We start from the raw sequence: 23,645 nt of genomic DNA, 5'->3' as shown, positions 1-23,645 counted from the left end.
GGATTTTATAAATAAAAACCTCTGAATATCATTTACTTTTACTATTTATAACTTGTGTAGGCCTTAACAAACAGTTTTGAGATTAATATATTAAAAAACACATGAGGTAAAATTGTATATAAATATCATAATATCCTATTATGCCATAAAACGGAACGCATAATAGCGGAATCCATTTTCTGCGTTGTTGTGACATTTTGATTTTCGCTCTTCTGTTGTGAAAACCAATGAATACTATGTTGTTTAACCTTGAATGATTTGAAATAAGTGATGATTGATTATTATTTGTTTTTAACTAACTATAGAAAATATTTCACATGTGTTACCGTGAAATAATACATGATGGGTTGAAATAGTATTTGATTGCGGCACTTATTCTTCGTTTTTCAAATACACTGAATAAAAGGACCTAGGCACGTTGTAATGTACAATGGAGTTAGATGTATCGCCAATGGAATCTGTAAGCAACGATATGGAATATACCGAAAACTCATCCGAAAATAAATACTTACCTTGTAATAACAATGACCAATATACTATAATTCGTATTCCTCAAGAAGGTGAAAAACCTAACAAGCACTCCTCCAGAAAACAGTCAAAACGAAGAAAAAAGAGTTCAAGTCATTCTAGACCTTTGCCTAGAATAATAGTAAAGCCATTACCACCTCCTCCACCACCGGAAAATCGAGAATGGACAGCAGCTTCATCATGTTCAGAATCAAGTTCCACTTCTAGTAGTAGACCTTCAACCATGCGAGAGGTGTTAGCTAGCATACCAGGTTTTTGTATTAAACCGAGAAAACGTAATGGTAAGAAATTATCAACAGCTGCTCAGTTACAGCAAACTAGGGAAGGGTGCATAGATCTAGAAACTCCAGATTCCATACTAGTTAATACCAATATTAGAGCCCTCCTTAATAAGCATACATATTCCCTCCTTCCTCCTCTTTATCAGTATAAACTAGGGCAGCTACTCCCAAATGTTGATAGACCAAGTACTTCGGGACGTCTAAGTTCATCTAGTCTTAATAATGAGTTTTTTGCCCGAGCCTGTTTAGAATGGCAAGAATCTTTATCTGGAGGAGAATTTACACCTGAAAATCAACAAAAAATGAAGACTGAAGCTGAAAAAGAAAAAAGCAGAATTGACCCCTGGAAATTAAAACATTTTGAACCATTTTGGGGAGAGAAGTCACAAAGAGAAAAATCATCAATCAATTTAAATTCTGAGAGACCATCTCTGAAGACTACTATAAAACTGAGACCCACTGCTTCTATTACCAGCAGCAGTACTGTTCCTAAAATTAAAAAGAGTAAATCTTCAAGCTCCAGTAAAAGATTGCGTTCTGTTGGTGCAGTGACTAGATCTTCAGCGAAAGAGGCTGAGGAAGCTGAAGATGATTCAATGGCTAGTAGTAATAAATCTTCAGCACCAGTGCCTGCATTACTGCCACTCAAACATTCTAAGAGCCAAGGCTATGTAGATTGTCAAATGGACTTCAGTTTCTCTGATTCTTCATCTATTACAAGAATAGAGGATTCTGTAGCTACAACTCCGATAGATCCTCTATTGTTACCAGAGGATTCGGCAAATGAAGTAAAGCAAGATTTGGATATGAGTGTTGTAAAAATTGAAGAATCTAGCGTATCAAAGGACTGTGATGAAGATAAGACAACAGACTCAGAGAGTAATTTAGCTGAGACAACAAAGAGATTGAGTAATGATATTGAAGAATATAGGTTCTCCAAGAGAGTAAGGTATGAGGATGATTATGCTGTAGATCATACAAGTTTCATGAACCACAACATATGCAACTCTGAAAGCAACAATGTTGATGAAGAGCCCCATTATACCAATGAACATATAAGTCAAGTTGAAGAAATTAATTCCTACACAGTACAGGACCAAGGAGACACCAATAGTGAAGACAGCAAAGCTACAGCTTCTGTCTATGAATATGATGAACAGAGTGTATCATCTATATCCAGCTTAAAAATTGAAAATAACCTCAACAATGTCTCCCTTATGGCTGAATCTACTGACGTTGTGGTAAATGAATATGAAAATCCAGAACCAGAAATTCAAGAAAATACTTTGAATAATGAGGAGGTTGTCACTGAATCACTGATTCATGATAGCCAGGCAGAATTTGCACCTGTTTTAAATGAAAATATAGGTGCTTATGCTTCAAATAATATAGATTCTCACCAATGTGATAAAATAGCTAAGGTAACAACTGAAAAATCCTTTGAAAAGATGGATGTTATGGACGAAATTCATTATTCGAGTAAATCTGAAGAGGCTCTCATAAAAAACGAAGCTAATATTGAAAGCAAATGTGATCAAAAATTGAAAGAGACTGAAAGTGTTGTTCCTAATTTTTATGACGAACACTTTAAAGATGCAGAATCCTTTATATTAGAAAGTGGATTACCAACAATGGCTCCTCGTAAGTATTATAATATTATGACATATATTTAAGATATAACAAAAATTTAATCTTAGAATCTTCTGTTGATATTGTAGAGAGTGAAGTTGTGAAATATGCACCACAAACAAGTATGATGGAGCTCACTTCATATATGAGTGAAACTAGTAAGTTTTTTAAATTTTTTTATAAGGGTAGATTTATTAATGGTATGACAACATTTTGACACTTTTCAAATCATTTTAAAGTTTTATAAAAATACTATGTAGAAAGTTCACAGTATGTTTTTCTACAATTATAGATGTAACTGCTGTTGTTACAATGCCAATGCCTCAAAACACATCTATACCAATGATGGAAGTTACTAATACATCAGTAAGTGTTAATGCAAAAGCAATATAAAAATTGATAATTTTCTAATAATTGTAATAAATAAAATCATTTTTGTTTATTTTATATATTTTTTATAAATATGATTCTTTTTGTCAGGTTGTGTCCTATCCCGATGATCACTTACAAGATCCAGCCAAACCGAAAAATTCAGCTGTTTTGTGGAAAAATGACAGTGATTGGACCCAGAATGAAAATGTTATCAATATTCAAAATTTTTCTAATATTAATAATGATAGCACAAAATATGTTAGTGAAGATTCAAAAACTAGTATGGAGGATGCAAATATCAATGATGAGAATTGTATGTACAAGACTGACAGAGACACAAACTTTAATATGGAGTCATCTAATTCTTCTGAGAGCTGTCAGTCTATGAAAGATGTATTGATAAAGCAAGAGATGGACCCAGCCACCAATCTTGTATCTAGCACAACAGTCACAATGTCATCAATTAATTCAGCCACTATGACACAAAGCATTAGAACTAATGTAAAGAAATCAAAATCAGGAAAAGATTCCAACAGGTATGTTTATTATTTTAAGTTTTTATTCTAAATTATATAAATTCTTTAATGTCTAAACAAAAAAAAGCATTAGGTTTTTTTTAACAATTTTATTAATTATTACATGTAACACATTTGATTGAAAATATGATTTTCGGATGTGCTTTGTTTGCTGTACAGTAAGTAAAACATCGGGTAACATGTAAGATAATATAATCTCCTAGTATAACAAACAACCATAGTTTATTTTAAAGGTGTACACGAAAAAGTCTAAGTTATTAACATATAACACATGTCTAAATATATATAATATATAAATAACATTTTCAGGAGTCGCAGCTCAAACAAGGTGCCACCCGGTGCCGTGAACTTGGAGCGCAGCTACCAGATCTGTCAAGCTGTGATCCAGAACAGTCCCAACCGAGACGCTCTCCGCGGACAGCTGCGTCCTCCACCAGCGCTACTGACACGAGCACCACGACCTCCTCGTCCACCTCCACCGGTACTTGTCAGACAGCTACCAGCTGTTATACCACACCCTGAGGTTAATAGCTATACACTACAATAGCTTCAGATTTTTATATTCGACTTTCACTCCTAGGTTAAGACTTTATCCATATGAGGTTGTAATATATTACTCTTAAATTTTCAGATTAATGAAAATAGGTCCAACAATATGGGACAGTACATACTCGTTCAAAGAACACCCAATGTGGCACCAAGAGCGTCCAGTGCCCTCCATCTAACCCCAACTCTAATGTGGTATGCATTTTAGAAATATAGTTTAAATATATGCATTATTGTTTTTAATATAAAGCAGCATTTTATATTCTTCCACTCATTGACCTGTTTATGGCTCTCTTAATCAACATGGATAATATTTCCATAGTTCCACAACATTGTTTCTTAGTCATTGTCTTTAATACGATTATAGATATCTAAGTTATACTTACATAAATCTTACATGATTGTCCAAAGCGAATAATGACTTACTAAATTTTGCATGATATAGAAGTAATTAAATTTACTGTCCTTTATTGGGTACATTTAAGTTCATGTATAAATGTAGTGTAGTATTTTTTAATGTGAGAATAAATAATTGCAGAATGTCACCCGCTGCCGGAGTGTGGGTGCCGATGACTCATGTGTGTGCAACCTTCGGGCTATGATATTGTGTAAAAAATGCGGCGCCTTCTGCCACGACGACTGCATCGGTTCCGCAGAGCTGTGCCTCACGTGCCTCATCCGCTGACCCTCCTCACATGCCTTACAGCTCATGCCTACCAAGTCTCCAATAAAAGTGGTGTTTCCTACATATAGTATTTTTGTGATTATTCTAGTGAGCGAGCATTGGAATGTGGTTGTAGGAACGGTGGTGCTATCTATTACATGTTCAATGACATGATTTTATTTATATCTTTCACTGTGAATCAATTGTCAGTCTCTAAGACAAAATGTATTTGTGTAATTTTGTATATATATATATATTGGATATGTCTAGGGAAAGAAATGTGCTCCATATGATAAAGTATTAATTGCCTAGGTATATCAATAGATACTATATTTATACAGGATACATTTATAACTTTAGAAAATATTTGTACCTCCATTCTAGCAATACAATAATTAATAATGTGTTAATATAAATTACAACAATTTATTGAATATAAATTTTAATGTTATATAATCCAAACTCATAGTATAGACTGGCACAAGTTTAATTCTGTATCAATTTTATATTGGCTATGTTAATAGTTCTTATTACGAAAAACATTTAATATATGAAACATTTTCTTCTAGATAAATTCAAAGTTAAAAATTTATAATCGCTATATTTTTTTCGGTATGTATTGATGCAAGTAATATCATAATTTGTAATCTTTATGTTTAATATTACTATAATAAAAAAATAATAGAAGGATATATTTTTAACTTTGGACTAAATGTACTAATAATAATCATGTATAAGTCGATAGTTAAAAATGTATTATGTGTGAAAATAAAAATTGATGTTAAACATTTTGAAGAATGTTTTACACATTTTTAAGTAGTTACTTTATAAACTATTTTTAAAGTATGACAATTGTAATATTTTATCATCACAAAACATACATACCTGATGAATTGTTTTTATTTGCCATCAACTTTTGGTATAATTTTTACTAATATTAAGGTTGCCATCACATTGTCTTGTTATACTTTTAGCTATTATGTTTTCTGAGCTAGATAGTTTAGTATTGTATAGGTTTAGGAGTTAGTTTGGTATTGTTTGCTGTAATATTAATTTTATGTTAAGATTATGTACAGATATTTATTGAAATGAAGTTGGATGCAAAATCATCAGATCACAAAAAATATATATATGGATAAATTTAAAACCACATAAAGTATATAAATCACATCACACATCACATATTAATAATAAATAACATGATTTTGTAATTCTCAATACATTTAGACGAAACTATTTAAATGGATTTAACTATAACATTTTTTTATACTCTAACCTGACACATCTATCTTAGCAGTTCTAGTGATTGTCTTCCCGTAATGTTAAATCCATTAAAACAGTTTTTATTTATATAATTTAAATAGCTAATTTATTGATTTACTATTCATTCAAATTTCATTGTAAAAAAACATTAACTCTAGATATAATTATTGTTTTCGTTTTTAAGTGTATGTTTTGACTTTGATTATTAATCATATTCACAATGTAACACTTTTTTCTTCCAGAGCTAATGCACAGAATCCCTGTGATTGAGTGAGTTCGCTTGACATGTAATAATTATATGGCTTTGATAATATTGTAATAACAAGCAAAATATATTTTGCTTGATACATTTCATAAGAATGGTCTTATCAAATTTTTGTTTGTATCAGAAGTTAGTGTTTACTATATTATATTAAATAAGGAACGTTTTGCTCACTTCCAATCACAATTAAGTTAACTAATATTTTGTATACACAAGTAAAAAATAAATAGAAGACAAACTGTTACATTTCTTACAAAGAGGAAATCTGAAATTATATTTAATTGATTTTTTCTTCTCAATCTCAATCAAATCTTGTGATAATCAATTTCAAATGAATCGTAAATTGTGTATTTGTTCTGAATGAACCTTTTATTTATATTTCTTATGTGTAGCTAATTTATGTGTAGATTTCAGAAGTAAGAATTAATTTTCAGCACTTGTGTTGCCTGACATGCGGTCTTTATTTTTTTTAATCCTTGTAAAAGTACAACGACTGATAGTAGTACTTGACGGTGCTGCCACCTTTTATCTCAAGGCGTAAGAGAATTGACCGTATTTATATAATTTATTTTATGGATGTGTACAATGACGTTTATAGTTATACGAATATTTAAGATGATCTTGATTAAATAAGGACATTAAAAATCTACATTTGTAATATTTTGAAAGAATGACAATGAAAGAATTATATTCAAGTAAATCTATTTACTAAGACTGGTGTGTTTTATGTTTGAAAATAATTTGCAATTTTCACACGATTGTTATTTATTGGTAATTAGTTTTTTTTAAGTATTTGAACATTTCTTCTAATAAATTATGTTCTTAATCAAATGTTTGTTTGTTATAACTTCTCTTTTAGTGGATTCTTTAACCTTCACCTATTACATTAACCTTGCAATGTTACTAAATTTCATATTAAATTAACAGTATCTTGTTCTCAGATACAGTTGATTTCGGTTTGTATTTGACCGTGTTATTTGTTGGCTGACAACAAAACTATGAGTTTGCCATGTACCGCGATTTTAATTTACAGAATTACTATTTACTTATTTATGGCTATGAAAACAGATAATTTCGAAAAGAAAAAAATCCAAGGCTACAAAATATTATTATAGCGAAGTTAATGATCAAACGATTAGTTTTCATTCTCAAGAATAGAAAAAAATTCTTTTTAATCGTTATTTTAGAATCTATAGTAGGGACTAGTATGGATTTAAGAACTTGCAATTTATTCAAAAACGTTTATTAAGGCTGAAAGCTTAGAATTTTTGTTCTTATTTCCATTATTAATAGACAGTTTTATTTTATTGTATTATTAGTATTATCTAATAAATTTTGATATATTTTAAAATGTTAATTTAACTAGCAACACTTATAGCTTAAAAATTATCAAAAGAATTAAGATTGTATTATATATAATATTCTCTGTTTCACTTCAAATAAAAAATATACAAAAAATATTATATGAAAAATTACAAAACTTTCTATATTGTTCAAAAGTTCTAGAAATATATTTGACAGCCGCTGTCATTGTACTGCCATGAAACTTGACTTAGTAATTTATTTTCAGTTTTATTTTGGTTTTGAGTGTGAATGGTGGCTTTCGTGCTTGTGGGTTTAATGCATTCATTCATTTAATTGGTTTTAGTCCTTTTTAACGATATTATGTAGATTTTATAAAGTGATATTTACATTGAGAAAAAATGTCTACTGTTCTTCTTGCTGTCATTGCCGTAATTTTGTGCGTTCTTTTCCGAATACTGAATGTTAACAGCCAACCGCACAAGCCCGTAATATATGGCAGGGATAGAAATTTCATTGAAAATATTCTTTTCGTCGCACCGTTTCTGAGTGAACCGTAAGTTATACTAATATCGTAATAATTCACACAATAATTTTCCACTGTGATGTGTAAAAATCATGTAAGAAGAACGATTCCATGCTGTTAAGATGATGATGTCATGATAAATGGTTATATTAGGATCGGATTTTAACGCCTTAATTTTATAATTTTTTCTAATTGTGAATATATTCTGTTGCCATATAATTCCAGTTTATTAGAAAGGTTAAAAAGTATCATCACATACTCTTACACAGTTTTCCATTTTACTGTTATAGTAGAAATTATATAGTAAAAGACAAGCCAGATTCTATGATAACCAAAAATGTATAAATTTGTATTTGAAGTATATTTACACACCAATTATATCAAAAACCTTGTGCTCTGCCTATCAAAGACTTGGGGATTTTTGTTGAACCTATATTTACCTATATTTATAGAATTATCCCATTTCTGTTATTATTATTTTTTAACTTGTGTGCAATACATAGGTATATAATTTTTTTTTACATTTGTTTGTAATTTCATTTTTAGTTTTGGTTCCTTCATATAATAGTTATAAAAAAGGGTTTAAAGTTATACTTTCTTTTAGGAGCTAAGATAGATTAAAAAAATTAATCTGTTAAAAAAAGTATACAAATTACAAACCTATTTAAAGTTTGAATTCATGTTTATCCTAGTTTTTCATAAAACTAACATGTACACTTTTTCTAGTATTTTCAATTGTCGAATTATAATTGCTTTAATTAGTCATTACCTTTCTGAAATTTCTTAAAAATATTATCATAATAACTATCTGTTTAACATATATATCTAATAATAGTTTAAATAAATTTCACCATTAAAAATGAGTAATCAGTAACTAAAAAACTAAATACTAAAAACAAACATTAGGTATATGTATATAACATTTTATTTTAAGAAGGCCAGCTCGTACATTTAAAGATAAGCATGTTTACCTATGGGCTTAAAAAGGAAATAGCAACAAGTGGGATAAAATAATACCAAACTTGTTAAATCTAAATTTATATAGCTATTAACTTCCAAGATTGAAAGTTGGCCCATCGAGCTGAAATTAAATTTGCAATATTTGAGTTTTTTATATGGAAGTTACGTAATTCTAAACTGAACCAATGTTGCAGATATATACCGACACGATTATGGGGTTTTAGTGGACACATCCAGACAATCCTTCATAGTTTGATAGGACGGGTGCGTTGTCCTTGGCCTATTGGTGGACGAATTTCTCTCATCTTGCCCGATAAGTCAACACTGACATATGATCTCTATGAACCACTAGGAGCAGAACATGAGGGTAAGGTTAAAGCTTAGGTTACATGAAAAACTATTCAACTAACTTTATAAATTTGTTTCTAACTCCTATTAGATGTATCACCATTATGAGCTATTCTAACTAAGCATACAATCTTGCGAGGTGAACTAGATCTGTCATGCTTTTTTTTCATAAACCATCTATATTTAACTTATCCTGTTTAAATCAGATTTTTAATAAGTTTGAACTATATTAATATAGTTAGGTAATGAATCATGTAGATCATAAATTATTATTAACATGTAAAATATATTTTTATCTATGTCTAACTTTCTGTTTGATTATCTTGATATATAAAATATCTTGATTTTATTAAACGTAGACTGTATGCTCTTCGATCATTTACTTGTCGATGCAAATATTGACTCAATCCTTCAAACAATCTATTCAATTGTCTCTATTTAGTGTTGCTCGTGTAAAATGTTGCTTTTCGTTTGGACAACTTGACCTTGACTGTTATAAACCATACAGTGCTTGGAATCTTGCAACATGTTGTTTGTTTAGATGATGTCACGGTGGCCATTTGTCCCGGAATCGGTAATACGTCGGAGAGTGTGTACATACGTACTTATGTACATTACTCGCAGCGCCACGGCTACCGGTGCGCTGTACTGAATCATATCGGCGCCCTGAACAGCGTGCCTGTGACAGGCGCTAGAATATTCTCGTACGGTAAGTTTGATAACCAAAGATGGATTGACCTTTACATAACTGAGTTACTTAAAATTTACAATTTATTTCAATTGGTTATGAACGAGAAATGATTATGTAAGTACAGAAGCTTTGGGGATCGTACTAAAATATCATTATGGAAACAGATGAAGTTGCGGTAACTAGGTAGATAAGTATAACTTAAAGAAAAAAATTAAACAGAAAAATTTTCTAGGCTTATTATTTTATAGGTTCTCGCACGCAGGTTGTTGTCTTTTTCATGTTTGTAAACATATGTAAATAATAATAATTATTAAGTAAATCAAATTAATATATTTTAATTACACAGTTGTAACGTTTTAAAATATCCCAAGGCTGTAAATGTAAAATACAGCTCTATTGTGTGCATGATTAAAAAACCGTGGCTGGAAATTCAATGAATTTTAGTATATTATAAAGATAAAATCTCTATTTGGGTCTTGTTTACATTATTCAATTGCAAAACGATGCTACTTATCGGCTAGAAGCTAAAAAGATACTTGAAATACTTTAAAAGTTAAATAAATATTTCATTTGAGCGATATTATTATATTGGTCATAGGTGATATCGTGATACACACATACATGATCTTTTGGAATTGAAAGAGCCCTTGGATTCATTGAAATTGCTTAATTATGAAAAATATTTATGTTAAAGAAGGTTAATTGACCGCTTCAAACGGCCCTTTGCCCTTCTCCTGAATACAATATAAACCATTGAAACCGTATTAGTTTGTTTGTAATTAAAAAATAGACTTGACCTTGAAATTTTAAATATTTGCTTTGTTTATAATTGTACTTCTATATTAAATAGTATTGTTATAACGAATCACATTATAATGTTTAGACAGCTTATTCGTGCGAGAATCATTATTTTTTTCTTAGCGAATGTACAATATCTATGAGGACTTGTGTTTTGTTCTGAAGGAAGCATTTAGTTACATTAATGAGGATTTAAAAATCAATGTTTAAAAATTTATTAGTGCAGCTACATACTAGGTAGTACCAAATTAGTATGTCGATGATTTAATTAATGAATCACACGGAGGTCAATATTAGTTCTCAAATAAAGCCTCTGATGTCATACCTAATATGTTAATATTATGTTCCTACCTACGACAATTATTCAAACTGGCTTAATGTCGTTGTTAATTTTCTTAAATATACCAAGCTAGAAATATTTTAAATGTAAATAAAAACAATATTGAAGACACTGATTTAATTAATTTTACGTTAAAAAAATGATAATAAAACCCTACAACAGATATTTTAAATGCGATACAAGCGTTAAAGTATCGTAAGGAGAGTGGGTTAATTCGAAGGTAGATCAGTGATTTTGTAATAACCGGTAATGAATTCGGACGCGGTTTTAGTTTGCTGTCACGCAAGTTAGTCATGTCGAAAGTTATCTCCGTCTACAAGGTCAACGTTCTATCAATAATTTGTGTGAATATTATATTTTTTATCTTTGTTTATTTTATGTTTTTTTTTTCGCAGGTCACACGGATGACTTTAATTATATGATAGATAATTTAATGGAGAGATATCCGAATACGAAGTTGATCCTAGTCGGTTTCAGCCTCGGCGGCAATTTGATTACTAAATATTTAGGTGAAGACAGGAAAAGGCCTGATAATATTATAGGTGGAATATCAATATGCCAGGGATACAATGCCATAGAGTGAGTATAATGTAAAGATACAGTCATTGAATATAAGTAATGATAATAAAAAATTGAACACGCTAAGGATTTAATTTTAAAATATTAGTGTAATATTTAAATTATCATAATAAAGCGTCTGATTGAAGGGCGCCATAGAAATTATTGTTATAAAAGTATTCAAAATATATATCTTGGATAAGATATCAAGTAGCAAAACTTTTATTTCAGTCATAATTTCTTTTTCTACGTCTCTCAAAATATCTAGCTTCAGTGACAACCAATAACCATAAATGTGTTCCCACAGTAATCAATGAAATTGCGTCATTATTCTTTATCGAAATGCATTATTTCTAGAAACTTTGCTGAATAATTTTAGTTTGTTTAATTATATAATGTACCGAGATTATAGCATATGTATATTCGTTAAATGTCCATTATAAGTAATTGCATGATTCTTCTAAGTTGTTTAATTATTTTTTTTTTTTGTAGAATAATATTTTTTTTATACTCAGAGATACGTTAGTAAAGCATCCATTATCGTTATATAATAATCAATAGTCCCTTTACCATGTACCAGAGTATACAATATGCATTAACTAATCTATATCTATAGAAAAAAGAAACTTTCTTATAATAATGATTTTTAATTTTTTATATACAATATATAAAAAATTAAAATACTATACTTTTTATTTTCTTCAAATATAAAACTTCCAATAGTACCATAGTGAAGTTGTTTCGGAAAACACGAATATTCTATAGTGTTCTAAATTCAAAATTGACATTTCAGCACGATGGTGTATCTTCTTCAGTGGCAGAACTTCCGCCGCTTCTATTTGTACATAATGACAGACAATTACCGTAACATCATAACCCGCCACAAGAGGACGCTGCTTAGTAACGAAATGAAGAACAGATACTCGCTGGACGAGAACATGATTGTGTCAGCTGGTACATTACCAGATCTTGACGAAGCTTACTCTAGGTAACTTTAACTAACTAAGTATATACATAGATAATAATAGAATTACTCATTTGCGATTGTATCACGGAAACACTACTTAATAGGTTTTAATTACACTTAGTAATGTTTCTTTCTTATAACTGTATAGTCTATTGATTATAAAGGCATATGTCATGATGTAATACTATATAAAATATAGAAAACAATTTACCTTTACATTTATAATACAACATCCATTATGTCTTATAAAGTACAATTGACACTGAAGTAGACATGACATTAAAATAATAATAGCTTATACTAAAAATATTTAGAAATTGTGTTTAGCTGCGATTATTTTGCACAGCTTGAATAATATACGAAGGAGACTACAGGTAAATAAAAACAACTACAGAAAAAAAAAGCCTTGCAAGTATTTCCGGAAACTCAGACAACCTTTTCTATCATCGTTGACGCATAACAACTTTCAATAACTCAATAAAGAAGTATTGTTTGTTTATTTTGTTATATTTTCTTCTAACAGGAGAGTGTATGGATTTAACTCCGTGGCCGAGTTGTATAAATGGAGCTCATCGGCCTTCTATCTCCAGAATATAAAGACGCCTATGATATTTATAAATGCTAAAGACGACCCCATAGTGCCAGAACCATTGTTGCCTCTCATAAGAGAATTTGTCAGTAAGTAATTTTTTAAATACTATGTGTGTTAAACCTAGAAGTCCCATGGGACTGCAGAGCAACACTTCCCTGGTATCTTACGCCGATATGTTACTTAATGTACCTAATATTTTTACCATAGTTTAATACAATAACAACATTGGTTACTCTTCACCACATATAACCTGACTAAAAAAACTTGCCTATTTTGTATTAAAATATAAATTTTGATATATTTGAATAACACTTGATGTCTTTATTACGCGTAAAATAATTTCTCTGTTGCATTGAATCGATTATTTTTGATCAAAAATTTATGTAGGTCATTAATTATTAACTTCGCCTTGGCCGTTAGAGTTCAAGGTAGAATTAAATGGCTTTTATATTCACACATTCGTAAACTAATTAGTTTAATTGAATATATAACCTAATTTATTTAACAATTACAACGTATTATGTTACTATAACGTCAGTTACAATTGTCATACTGTTCAATCTAAACAGCCAACGTATTGACATGTTCGCATCCGCACAGATACACGAAAATCTTTACGAATATATGCCATAATCCTTTAGATATTAAAAAAAGACCTAATTTAAAATTTTCAGCTATTATAATACTATACTTCACTCTCTTAGTTAATGTCAATTTATAAGTGAACATACAAGACGTAGGACTTAATTGATCTGAGAAAATATACATTGTAAATGTTATTCTATCACCTGTTGTTCTAATATGAGTGAGTATTTTAGTTAGTGTAATGTATTGCGTACTTTTGCATTTGCTAGATAATTACAATAGTGAAAGTAAAATGTTGCCAGAAACGTCTCATTTCTTATTCGTGTAAAATCGTCATTAATTTTCGTTATTTATATTATGATATATATTATTATGTATGGGTATTTTTTTTATCATTAAGTTTATTATTCACTCACATTTGTTGATTCTAAACTAGATTAATTATCTAAATTTAAAAATAATTTCATGGTTTGAATTCATTATAAAATTATCATTCGCAGGTTCCCACGACAAGGTGATGTACCTGGAACTGTCTCACGGCGGTCACCTGGGTTTCTACGAGGGCGGGCTGTTGTACGCTAACCCGGTCACGTGGCTGGACCGAGCGCTGGCGGCCATCGTCGGCGGTCTGATGATGGCACACCACAAATGTGTACCACAAGAGAGCGTTGACGAACCCGACTTAATCAAATCATCCACCATCATATATAGAGATCCGCTGGACAAGGCACTCGTAGTGTAGATTAAATTGCTTTGTTCTGCAATGGCTAGTGAGATTTAATTGAAACACGTTTGAGTAGATCACATATTGATGTTTCTATTTATGTGTGAAAGCTTTATTGTATGTTTATGTTTAGAGATTATACATTTTCTGAACTGTGACTGTTGGAAATTGATTCAGTTTTTTTTACACATTGAGATAATTTTGAAATATGTATTATTTAGAATGTTAGAGCAAAGATGCTGGCTATCGATGCGCATTTTATTCGTCAATTAAATGTTGCCTTAGAGGTTTCGTGTAATTACTGCATTCATATTTATTGTAACTGCTACAAAAAAAAAAATCGCCTCTGTCAACCAAGAGAGACAACGAATACGTTTTAAGGGGCAGCAACAATTCTGACCATGTGAATCTGAAGTACTTAAAATGTTGAAAATTCCATTAATTAAGGAATATAATGTTATGCATTTTAATATAATATTAAAATTAAAATATGAGATTATACCAACGATATGAAGTGAAGGTAAATTAAAAAACAAAAGTGTCTCTACATTTCCATAAATTTATGCATTTATATTTTTTCCAGAGAGTGGTCACGAGTTGGCTATCTATAATTAAAAATAATTTATTCATGGCTATGATGTGGCTAAGTTGTGTTTTAAGATAAATGTGACATACATGTTTGAAGTTGTTGGTTATGTATTGCTGTTTTTAGTATATATACACTATTACCAAATAGCACTAATACTGTATTAGTGCTAATTTATAACTGCATAAATATACAGCACAAAATTAATCACTGTCTTATTACGGCCATCTTGTTGTTGAGCGTTAAACAATCCCAGTCATCGTAGAGAAGATTGTTTAATATTTTTTGAGGTTTTTTATGTAAAAGATAAAAGTGAATGTTCTCATTGGTATTCATATTTAGAAATGTTCCTTTTTCAATTATAAACAGAATAAATATGGAATATAGCTTGAATATGATGCATAGAGTCCATCTATATTCATAGGAAATTTATTATAATGGACAAGTTTTTAAAATACAGACATCAGAAATGACCAGCTTGTACACATTTAGATTTTTGTTTTTCAGATACAGTGGTGCTTAAAATTGTTTTATACCAAAACTGTAATACTAAACCTGGGTTTTGAATTATCTTGACTGCAAGAAGAAATATACAATTATTATAGTACAAATAATTTAAAGCATACTTGCTATATCAAATTTTAAAAATATGTAAAGAACAGACTATATGGAAATTGCAAAATTTGTGTGAATGGTATACTGCCTTAAGTCTGATTCAACAGGCAATATGTAGTGAAGTAAATTTATTGATTCATATTAAAATATATACATATATATAATTGTGATACATGTATCATTCAGAATCAGTATTTATTACATAGTGCAATGTGTGACAAATTGATATTATTCTATAGTTGATGTATTAAAATTGTTGTTAAATATTCATTTGTTTCAATTCTACTTGAGATTGATTGACATTTAACAGCTTCGAGGAAGTTCTTCTGCTTTTAACATTAAAGATTTAGGTTATCTATTATATATTTAAAACCAGTGTCAGTATATAACTTTGAAAGGATTCTAAAAGTTTTTTTTTTTTGCTAAAAATAATGTGTATCCGTAATTTATATTGACAATAAGATTGTTCATTCATAACCAAAATCCTTATTTGGAATCTCCTTTGTTCTATGTACTGTGAGTGCTCCGATCACCAGTTAATACATGACATCATCTTGACAATGTTGTATGGTATATGATTGTTCTTTTGTTGAATATTATGATAAGTGTACATTATTATCATAACTGTGATGACAACGACAAAGGTAGAAATTGTATAAAAAAAAAATAATGTGCTCTAAATGAGAATTTCTGCACAAATATTTAATTGTTTAATATTAAATAGCTTAGTTCATTGTTCTACTGTGGTTACAGTAGAGGTGATGTTTTCTTTTTCCATATGGATACTTAATATACGTATATAATAAATGTGATGAAATAATACACATGTTTTGATTTTCCCATTCATAATTAAATTAATCATTACAAAAAAAAAATTTTTGATAAATAAGTTTATTTCTAAGTCAATAATATAAAATTTTTAAGAGACGGGTGAATTTACGATGCCTTAATACTAACAAGTTACATCTATACTTAAAATATGTTGTAGATGGAATATTTCAATGACTTTTATATATAAATATAATTTTTGCAATAAAACTATTGAAAATGTGTTTGTTATTTTTAACATAGGCGCGAAGCAAGTTGAGCAATACAAAAGAGATCAATATAGATTCAATAAATTATATATATGCATATATATATTAAATATTTTTTTAATTACAATGTCATATATTCAATTGAGTCAGCGGAATACATATTGAGAAAAATATAAAATACATTTATAATCTTATAAACGAATATGCCTATATATCTTTAAAATAAAAAGTAAACATGTCCAGCAGCTTTATTTCATACAAGATTCGTTTATTTTTTTCATCATTTTTATTATAATATGAAGATAATTAAATGCCTATTAATTTTAATGATAACTATTAAATTAAGTATAAAAAGATAGTGTTATAAATATTCCAAATACAAATATCACAACATTTTCCTTATAATATTTCTCTTTACACATACATCTTAGAACAATAATACACATCAATATTAAGTATATTAGCGGCATACACGAATAAATGTACATTAATATCAGTGCCAGATCTATGTTAAGGAAACAAAAGACAACTTACAGTTCTGAGAGAGATTACTTTAAACTTACAAATTAGAAATGGCAATACAAACATAATAATATATGGCCACTGGGAGACGGCTTTTAATTAAAAAAAAAAAAAGGTATGTTAAGATAGCGATCTCTAGAAAAATTATGACATTTAATAACATTAAATAAGTAGTAGCATCAAATAACACCTTAAATACTTATATTAATTATCATTAAAGTCCACTGCGAAATAAGTATTATTCAACATCATATTGTTAAACTAGTATTGGAATCGTTACTTTACAGTCTTTTTTTACAAACGGATTTAAATCTGAGTATTTTTTTTTTCAGAATAAATTAAAGCTCTTTGTACAAAATATATAATAAGTTATGTAAATGCAATTAAATCGTAACTCACGGTATCATATAGTCAGCACACAGCTGCGGGGTCGCCCTCCAAAGTGCATGCTACGTTATCTAATTTATGAGCTAAGTGCATTTTATTTTCTAGCCCTACTATAATTTGTTCTCTATATTTACTGACATAAATATACAACTCTTTCAATGCGGACAGAGTGTCAAACTCATTAAGCTGTTCAACTGAAAGTTGTTGCATGGAGGTACTTAGCTCTTGGTCGGATACTTGAGGTAATTGGGAGACGGCTTGGTAGAATTGTATTACCATATCCCTGTATGTAGGCAAATCTTTTGCAAAGAGAAGCTTGTTCGAAGGAGAATCCTTACACAGACGGTGTTCGGAGAGAGAACAAGCGTCCATAAAGGTTTGTGCAATAACAGAGAGAGATGAATCGACGGTGGCGGTTTTGTTAATGTCGAAAATGAAATCGGGATTTTTGATAAGATTCACCCAAAATCTTAATGGCAGGCTATTAGATTTCCAAGCGTGAACTACTTCAGGATTGATTATACCGTGTGATCTAGCTGCATCGTCGAAAAGATCGAATAACCACTTCACTGCTGGTGGCAACACTTCATTTACGGTCAATATCGTACTAAAGAAATCATCAACAAATTTATGAACTGTCCCCTTAGTTGAAAGAAGTCGAGTTAAGAATATTTCCGGTATAGCTTTATGGCTATGCTCTGAAGATTTATTTACAATGTGTTGATATTCAATTGGTTTAACTAAGTGATAATAGTGTACGTTTTGGTCGTTTATGTCACTTTTATACACCCTTATGTGAGAATTTGTGCAATAAATGCCAGTACAATTTTTACAAGGTATTTTATAGGGGGTATTGAAGCTGTCATTCTGTCTCGATATTAACGACATAACAGCTGACTCTTTTACGCCATAATGAGCTAACGTGTTCAACCTTCTCCAGCCATTCAAGGTTTTCGTTGTAAGATCTTCATCTTGAAGCGTAACATGTCCGCCTCTTCCATGTCTCCATTCTAAGTCAACTTCGTGGACGGACGGGCGCATACTAAATGGAGTGTTCTTAAATAAAGCATCTAATATTTTCGATTTTACTTGGGATATACTATCGCAATCTAAAACTTTGCATTGTACTTTATCATCGAAATCATCTTGGACTATATGTAGAGTTACAATTTGATGATCTATTTGTTCCTTCAAAAGTTTTTCTTCCGATAATGAATATCTTGCTTCATGCGTAATAGCATCCACTACGCCCTTTTCGATTTGATGTTTAATAGCTTTAAATAATAAAAATAAAGATGAACCGGCATAATCTTTTAAGTAATAATACATACATAAAGCCATCCAATTAGTAAGCATTTTTTCCACAACGCTCTCTGTCCTTCGTAACATTAATTGGGGATGTTTCGCGCAAACTGATTTATCAATCAGACGTAATAGTAATGATTTGAGAATGTCCGTAGCGTATTCCATTTTTCCCATCAAAATAACCATCAATAGAGATGCTACATTCACTTTGTCTCTTATATTAAAGGTTTTCTGGCTTTCTAATGTGTCTATAAATGACAGAAGAAAACACTTATTATTTAGAAGTTGTTCAAATTGAAACATCGCTGCGTCATAATTAGTTCGAGGCGTATTTATGAATTGTCTTTGGACATTTAAAATAGGATGATCTGATACACCGGGGAAAAATACTTTCATAACGTAATTAACATGATCCAGAGTCGGAATTCCAGAGTGTTCTAAATCCGCTGCCAAATCAGACATATCAGTTTGAAGTTCTGCAAAAGCCAGTTTGCATTCCAATCTCACGTTACTTTCAAGAGTATCCATTTGTATCTGTATTCGTTTGTATTCCCTTTCCGCTTTAGTACTGCGTCTTCTGTACATAACCAAAACAATCATAAATATGAGTACAAGGAAAAATGTACCCGCAGCAATGCCCGCTATGGCTTCGGGAGGAAAATTATAATTTCTTAACAATTCATAATGCAGGTATCCTATAGGAAAACGTAAATTTTTACCTATCTTTACGACAACTAAAGGCAAATTAATATCAGATAGTTGGAAACCATTCTCGTCAGTATTTGGCGGTTGAATTTCAGGAGGAGTACAAAGCAACTGCTGCATTGTAAGACTTGTCACGTTACAGGATTGAGTTCCAATAGTGACTATGACATCAGTTTCATCACTTGCTCGAATTAAATTTTCGCCCTCTATCACTAAAGGATCGCCTTTGTACGATTTTATTTTATTCGGAAATTGGTACACGTGTGGATCCTCAACAAATACCATATGAGTCCTAGGTGGATTAAAATACTTTTCTAAATCATGCATAGTTTCCACATTATCCATGACAAAACCAACTTTCATCGCTATCTGTGGAGTGTTTGTCTGAGCTTTGGTTGCTTGTATAATTTCATTATATTTTTTGTTTATAGACGGACTTGGACATTCCATTTGATTAGAGTTTAACACAACACATTCCGTGGAATTTACAGGGATCACTTCATTTGCGTAATAAAGTTTCATGAGAGGTTTCTGTATAGTATGCAAATTAGTACCATGAACTGTTATCATTCTGCCCCCCGATACGAAACTTTTAAGAGGCTTTATCTCCATAATAGTTGGATCAGCTGTATAATTAAACAAATCTCCGTATAACGTTCTATTGGCGTTGTCAATGATTACAAGCAAAGTATGAATGATTCGTGGCGAATTCGCTTTAGGGGTTATGCATATTAATCTGCTATTAGATGTTTGAGTTCTATTAACAGAACATGGCATTTCATCTAAATATGTAGATACAGATGAGCCAATGTTAAGATGTTGACCACCAATGGCTAGTTGGGTTCCGCCGGATACAGGTCCCAGAGATGGATAGACACCCTGCAATTTAATGTTTTTGTAACTGAATAACACAGTTGATTCTGTATAACCTGCATCATTCTCGACAATCACGGGTGCAATTACCGACGCATTTGAAGGTCCTGTCCTACATGTTATACTTACAGATACTTCAAAGTCCACAATATCACAAAGAACATCTCCAATTCTTACTTTTCCAGTTACTTCTTCAACTCGTAACCCCAAATTGCTACCTTCAATGGTGACCAATGTTCCACCCTCTATAGGACCACTTAAAGGCTTTATCATGTCAATACGAGGTTTTGGACATTCGGTAACAGGATTTTCTAAGCAAGACTCACTGTAAGAACAGGAATTGCCACACCAAGTACATTGATAGACTGAATTTCGAGTTATACAGAGAGAACAATCAGCATGGTCTCTGTGGGATCCAAGAATCTCACACTTATATAGAGTTATAGTTATTGTATCTATGTAATGTTTATGGTTCCAAAACACCTTAACGCTTATATTATATTCTCCTACATCCTCTTCATACGAATACATAGTTTTGTCACAAACAATGTAATGGTTTGATTCCACTCGAGCAGGCAGAATCATATTAGCCAGTTCAATTGTGACAATACACTGAAAGCCTGTATGTCCAGGTTGTAAGTGAGGCAAATTTTCTACTTCCAGCTCTAATTCTTTTGGTACGTTATTGGGTAGTAAAATGGGTTTCTTGTATTGCCTTATCCTGGGACAGTGACCAATACCCTGATTGAGTAATTTATTTGGATTGTTTTCACCACCGATTACAGTGCGCTGACAAACAGATATATCATGAGTACATTTATTGTCATATATACACCAGTTACAAGCCCACTCGCTTAATATACAAGTTTGACATGTTATGTGTTTAGAACAATCAAAAAATGCAAAATTACGAGAAACAAAATCTTTATTTGTCTCAGAGGAATGGACTGATAGTGGGACATAAATGTGATCTTGATTTTGGGGTATCTTGGGTCTATGTTTAATATCTGGTGTAGGGCATGCTAGTCCATTAGATGTAACAGCTGCATCTATTGGTGGTGCATTTCCAAATACACACTTATATTTTGCACCAAACGGAAGTTCTGGTAATGTTCTAATAATAAGTTGCACAGTAGTAATTTCTGACATAGATATTCTGTCAGGTAAAATTTGTTCAAAATCAATACACTGTTGACCTGTATATTGGGAGAGCCACCGAGGTGCACTTTGTGTTCCTTTTTGACACATATTTTGAACTGTGCACCGTTTCTCAAGGGAACACCAACCACAATGTGGATCATTGGATTCCAAACATGATGAACAGTTTCCATGTTCTGCACATTTCTCCGTCGGAATTTGAACTATCGAATTTTTAGCTAAAATATATAGGGATTTGCCATATGGAGATAAAGTTGTGTCTGGTAGTATTTTTTGACCAGATAGGAGAACCTCACTTGAATATTGTTGTGCTTTATCAGCATCTATGAGCACTTTCTTTAATATCCCTTCATTAGTACCGAGGAAGGCAACAGTGTGCAAACCAGTTACTGACATTGTTACTGATGTTATCAAAGTATCATTCCAATAAATCACTGATGATGCTTTAATAGGATAAAGACCACTTATTTTAAGACCTACTTCACAAAAATTAAGAATGTTACCAGTAGAACCAACACTTGGACATTTACCATCTGAAATCATTCCTGATATATAACCCATGTTACGAGCTTTAGTACTGCCATTAAAACACATGTGTACATTTTCATTAAACTTAATTTCTATCTCTTGTAGTGAGTAAACACAGATTGCTGATTTAGTAGTAGGCTCATTAGAAATACCTTTAGATGGACTAAAAGATGCTACAAGAATTGAATCACCTGTTTCAATACCTAACTGGGTTGCCAGATTTATTCCAGCTTTTGCAATCTTAGCATCTTGAACTAAATTATAATTGACTGTTTCACACTTACCATTACCAGTATCTTCACACACATTACATTCTAGCGTAACTTCTGTATAACTATTGTAATTATCATCATTAACACAAGTACGGGCCAAACGTGACACATATCCTAACTCTTCATTACCAGCTAGATGGGAATGTTTTTGTATAATAAGAAAGTAAGCATAGTCACTAGCATTAAATCCATATAAATATTGCACAAGAAAATTGTCCCTGTATTTAACATCTATTTGTATTAAACTCTGCTTGGAAAATGTGAACTGAGCCAATTGCAAGGTCATGAGATCACGACTGGATATTGCAGGAACATCATGTCTGTACTCTCCAATGTTTGTGAAAGTTGTACCCACATAAAGTACATTTGATCGATCCCAGGAGTTGTATCTTTCGGGACCAATAAAGGCGTATGTAGACGCTTCTGCATCATTAGCGGCGACACTTTCAGGAATAAACTCGGGCTCTGCAGAAAGGTCTCCTAACTTATACTTAGTACACGAACCCTGAGCTACAGATCCACATGCTATGACAATTCTTGATTCCTGGTCAATCACTAATATTTTATTCACATTATCTGTCCATACAGTTTGTGTATCGGGAGAAGGACACCCACTGGCATGGCACACCGGATTATCTAGTTTTGGCCCGGTCCGCACGACGTGAAGAGGTTTTAGATCTGGACTTAACTGGTGCAAGGCATTTAAAGAACCTGCATATACTTGACCACTTTGTTTATCAACGGCAAGGTGGTTAAATTGATAAGTTTCATTTATATTTTTTGGATATTGTGATATGAACTCGTAGCCATAAATTATTGTGCATCGAAGCCAAAACGTTATGACTAATACTGTCTTATATGCAGCCATGATCACATCTTTATTTTGCTTCACAAATTATATATCATTTATTTTCACAATCACTGCTTGATTTCACTTAATTTTCAACCCATTTTAACTTACGAAAATATTAAAAAAGCATACATCGATGCAAATGACATAGAATAAACAATTATTATTTTTTCAATTTGTGTTTTAGCCATAGACACTTTTTGACTTTTTAGTCTTTAAGTTCAACAAACGAGGTAGCTATTTATTACAATATTTTTTTATTTACCGAGATTAGATTTATGAATTTTGGAGATATAAAGTTAAAAAATGTGAATAAAAATATTATATTAATTTAT

General features: G+C 31.1%; 3 protein-coding genes across 3 annotated transcripts; 2 read left to right on the top strand and 1 right to left on the bottom strand.

The window, feature by feature from the left end:
* Nucleotides 1-179: 179 nt before the first annotated feature.
* On the top strand, nt 180-6,916 carry LOC116779608 (polycomb protein Asx). Its single transcript, XM_032673988.2, is given in 8 exon segments — nt 180-2,450; nt 2,528-2,596; nt 2,731-2,804; nt 2,919-3,346; nt 3,656-3,869; nt 3,978-4,056; nt 4,059-4,087; nt 4,431-6,916. Coding segments are annotated over 8 exon segments (3,060 nt in total). The 5' UTR covers nt 180-430; the 3' UTR covers nt 4,578-6,916.
* Nucleotides 6,917-7,644: 728 nt separating this feature from the next.
* Nucleotides 7,645-16,495, top strand: LOC116779411 (abhydrolase domain-containing protein 2). Its single transcript, XM_061529362.1, has 7 exons — nt 7,645-7,939; nt 9,064-9,236; nt 9,759-9,926; nt 11,442-11,625; nt 12,398-12,592; nt 13,095-13,249; nt 14,249-16,495. Exons 1-7 carry the CDS (start codon nt 7,785-7,787, stop codon nt 14,488-14,490), a joined length of 1,272 nt encoding a protein of 423 aa, XP_061385346.1. The 5' UTR covers nt 7,645-7,784; the 3' UTR covers nt 14,491-16,495.
* Nucleotides 16,103-23,468, bottom strand: LOC116779448 (plexin-B). The gene has a single exon (XM_032673729.2). The coding sequence runs from the start codon at nt 23,326-23,328 to the stop codon at nt 17,644-17,646; it is 5,685 nt and encodes a 1,894-aa protein (XP_032529620.2). The 5' UTR covers nt 23,329-23,468; the 3' UTR covers nt 16,103-17,643.
* Nucleotides 23,469-23,645: the final 177 nt, after the last annotated feature.

The sequence above is a fragment of the Danaus plexippus genome, chromosome 2 (genome assembly GCF_018135715.1).
Source record: "Danaus plexippus chromosome 2, MEX_DaPlex, whole genome shotgun sequence".
In the NCBI taxonomy this organism is placed as follows: Eukaryota; Metazoa; Arthropoda; class Insecta; order Lepidoptera; family Nymphalidae; genus Danaus; species Danaus plexippus.
Note: the sequence above shows the minus strand (reverse complement) of the source record. Positions and strands in the feature narration are given on the sequence as shown.

Bases quoted from the DNA above. Each gene is read 5' to 3' on its own strand.
- LOC116779411 (XM_061529362.1), top strand. From the start codon at position 7,785: ATGTCTACTGTTCTTCTTGCTGTCATTGCCGTAATTTTGTGCGTTCTT. The intron at 7,940-9,063 runs GTAAGTTATACT...CCAATGTTGCAG, and splicing joins GCACCGTTTCTGAGTGAACC to ATATATACCGACACGATTAT. The intron at 9,237-9,758 runs GTAAGGTTAAAG...TTGTTTGTTTAG, and splicing joins ACTAGGAGCAGAACATGAGG to ATGATGTCACGGTGGCCATT.
- LOC116779448 (XM_032673729.2), bottom strand. From the start codon at position 23,328: ATGGCTGCATATAAGACAGTATTAGTCATAACGTTTTGGCTTCGATGC.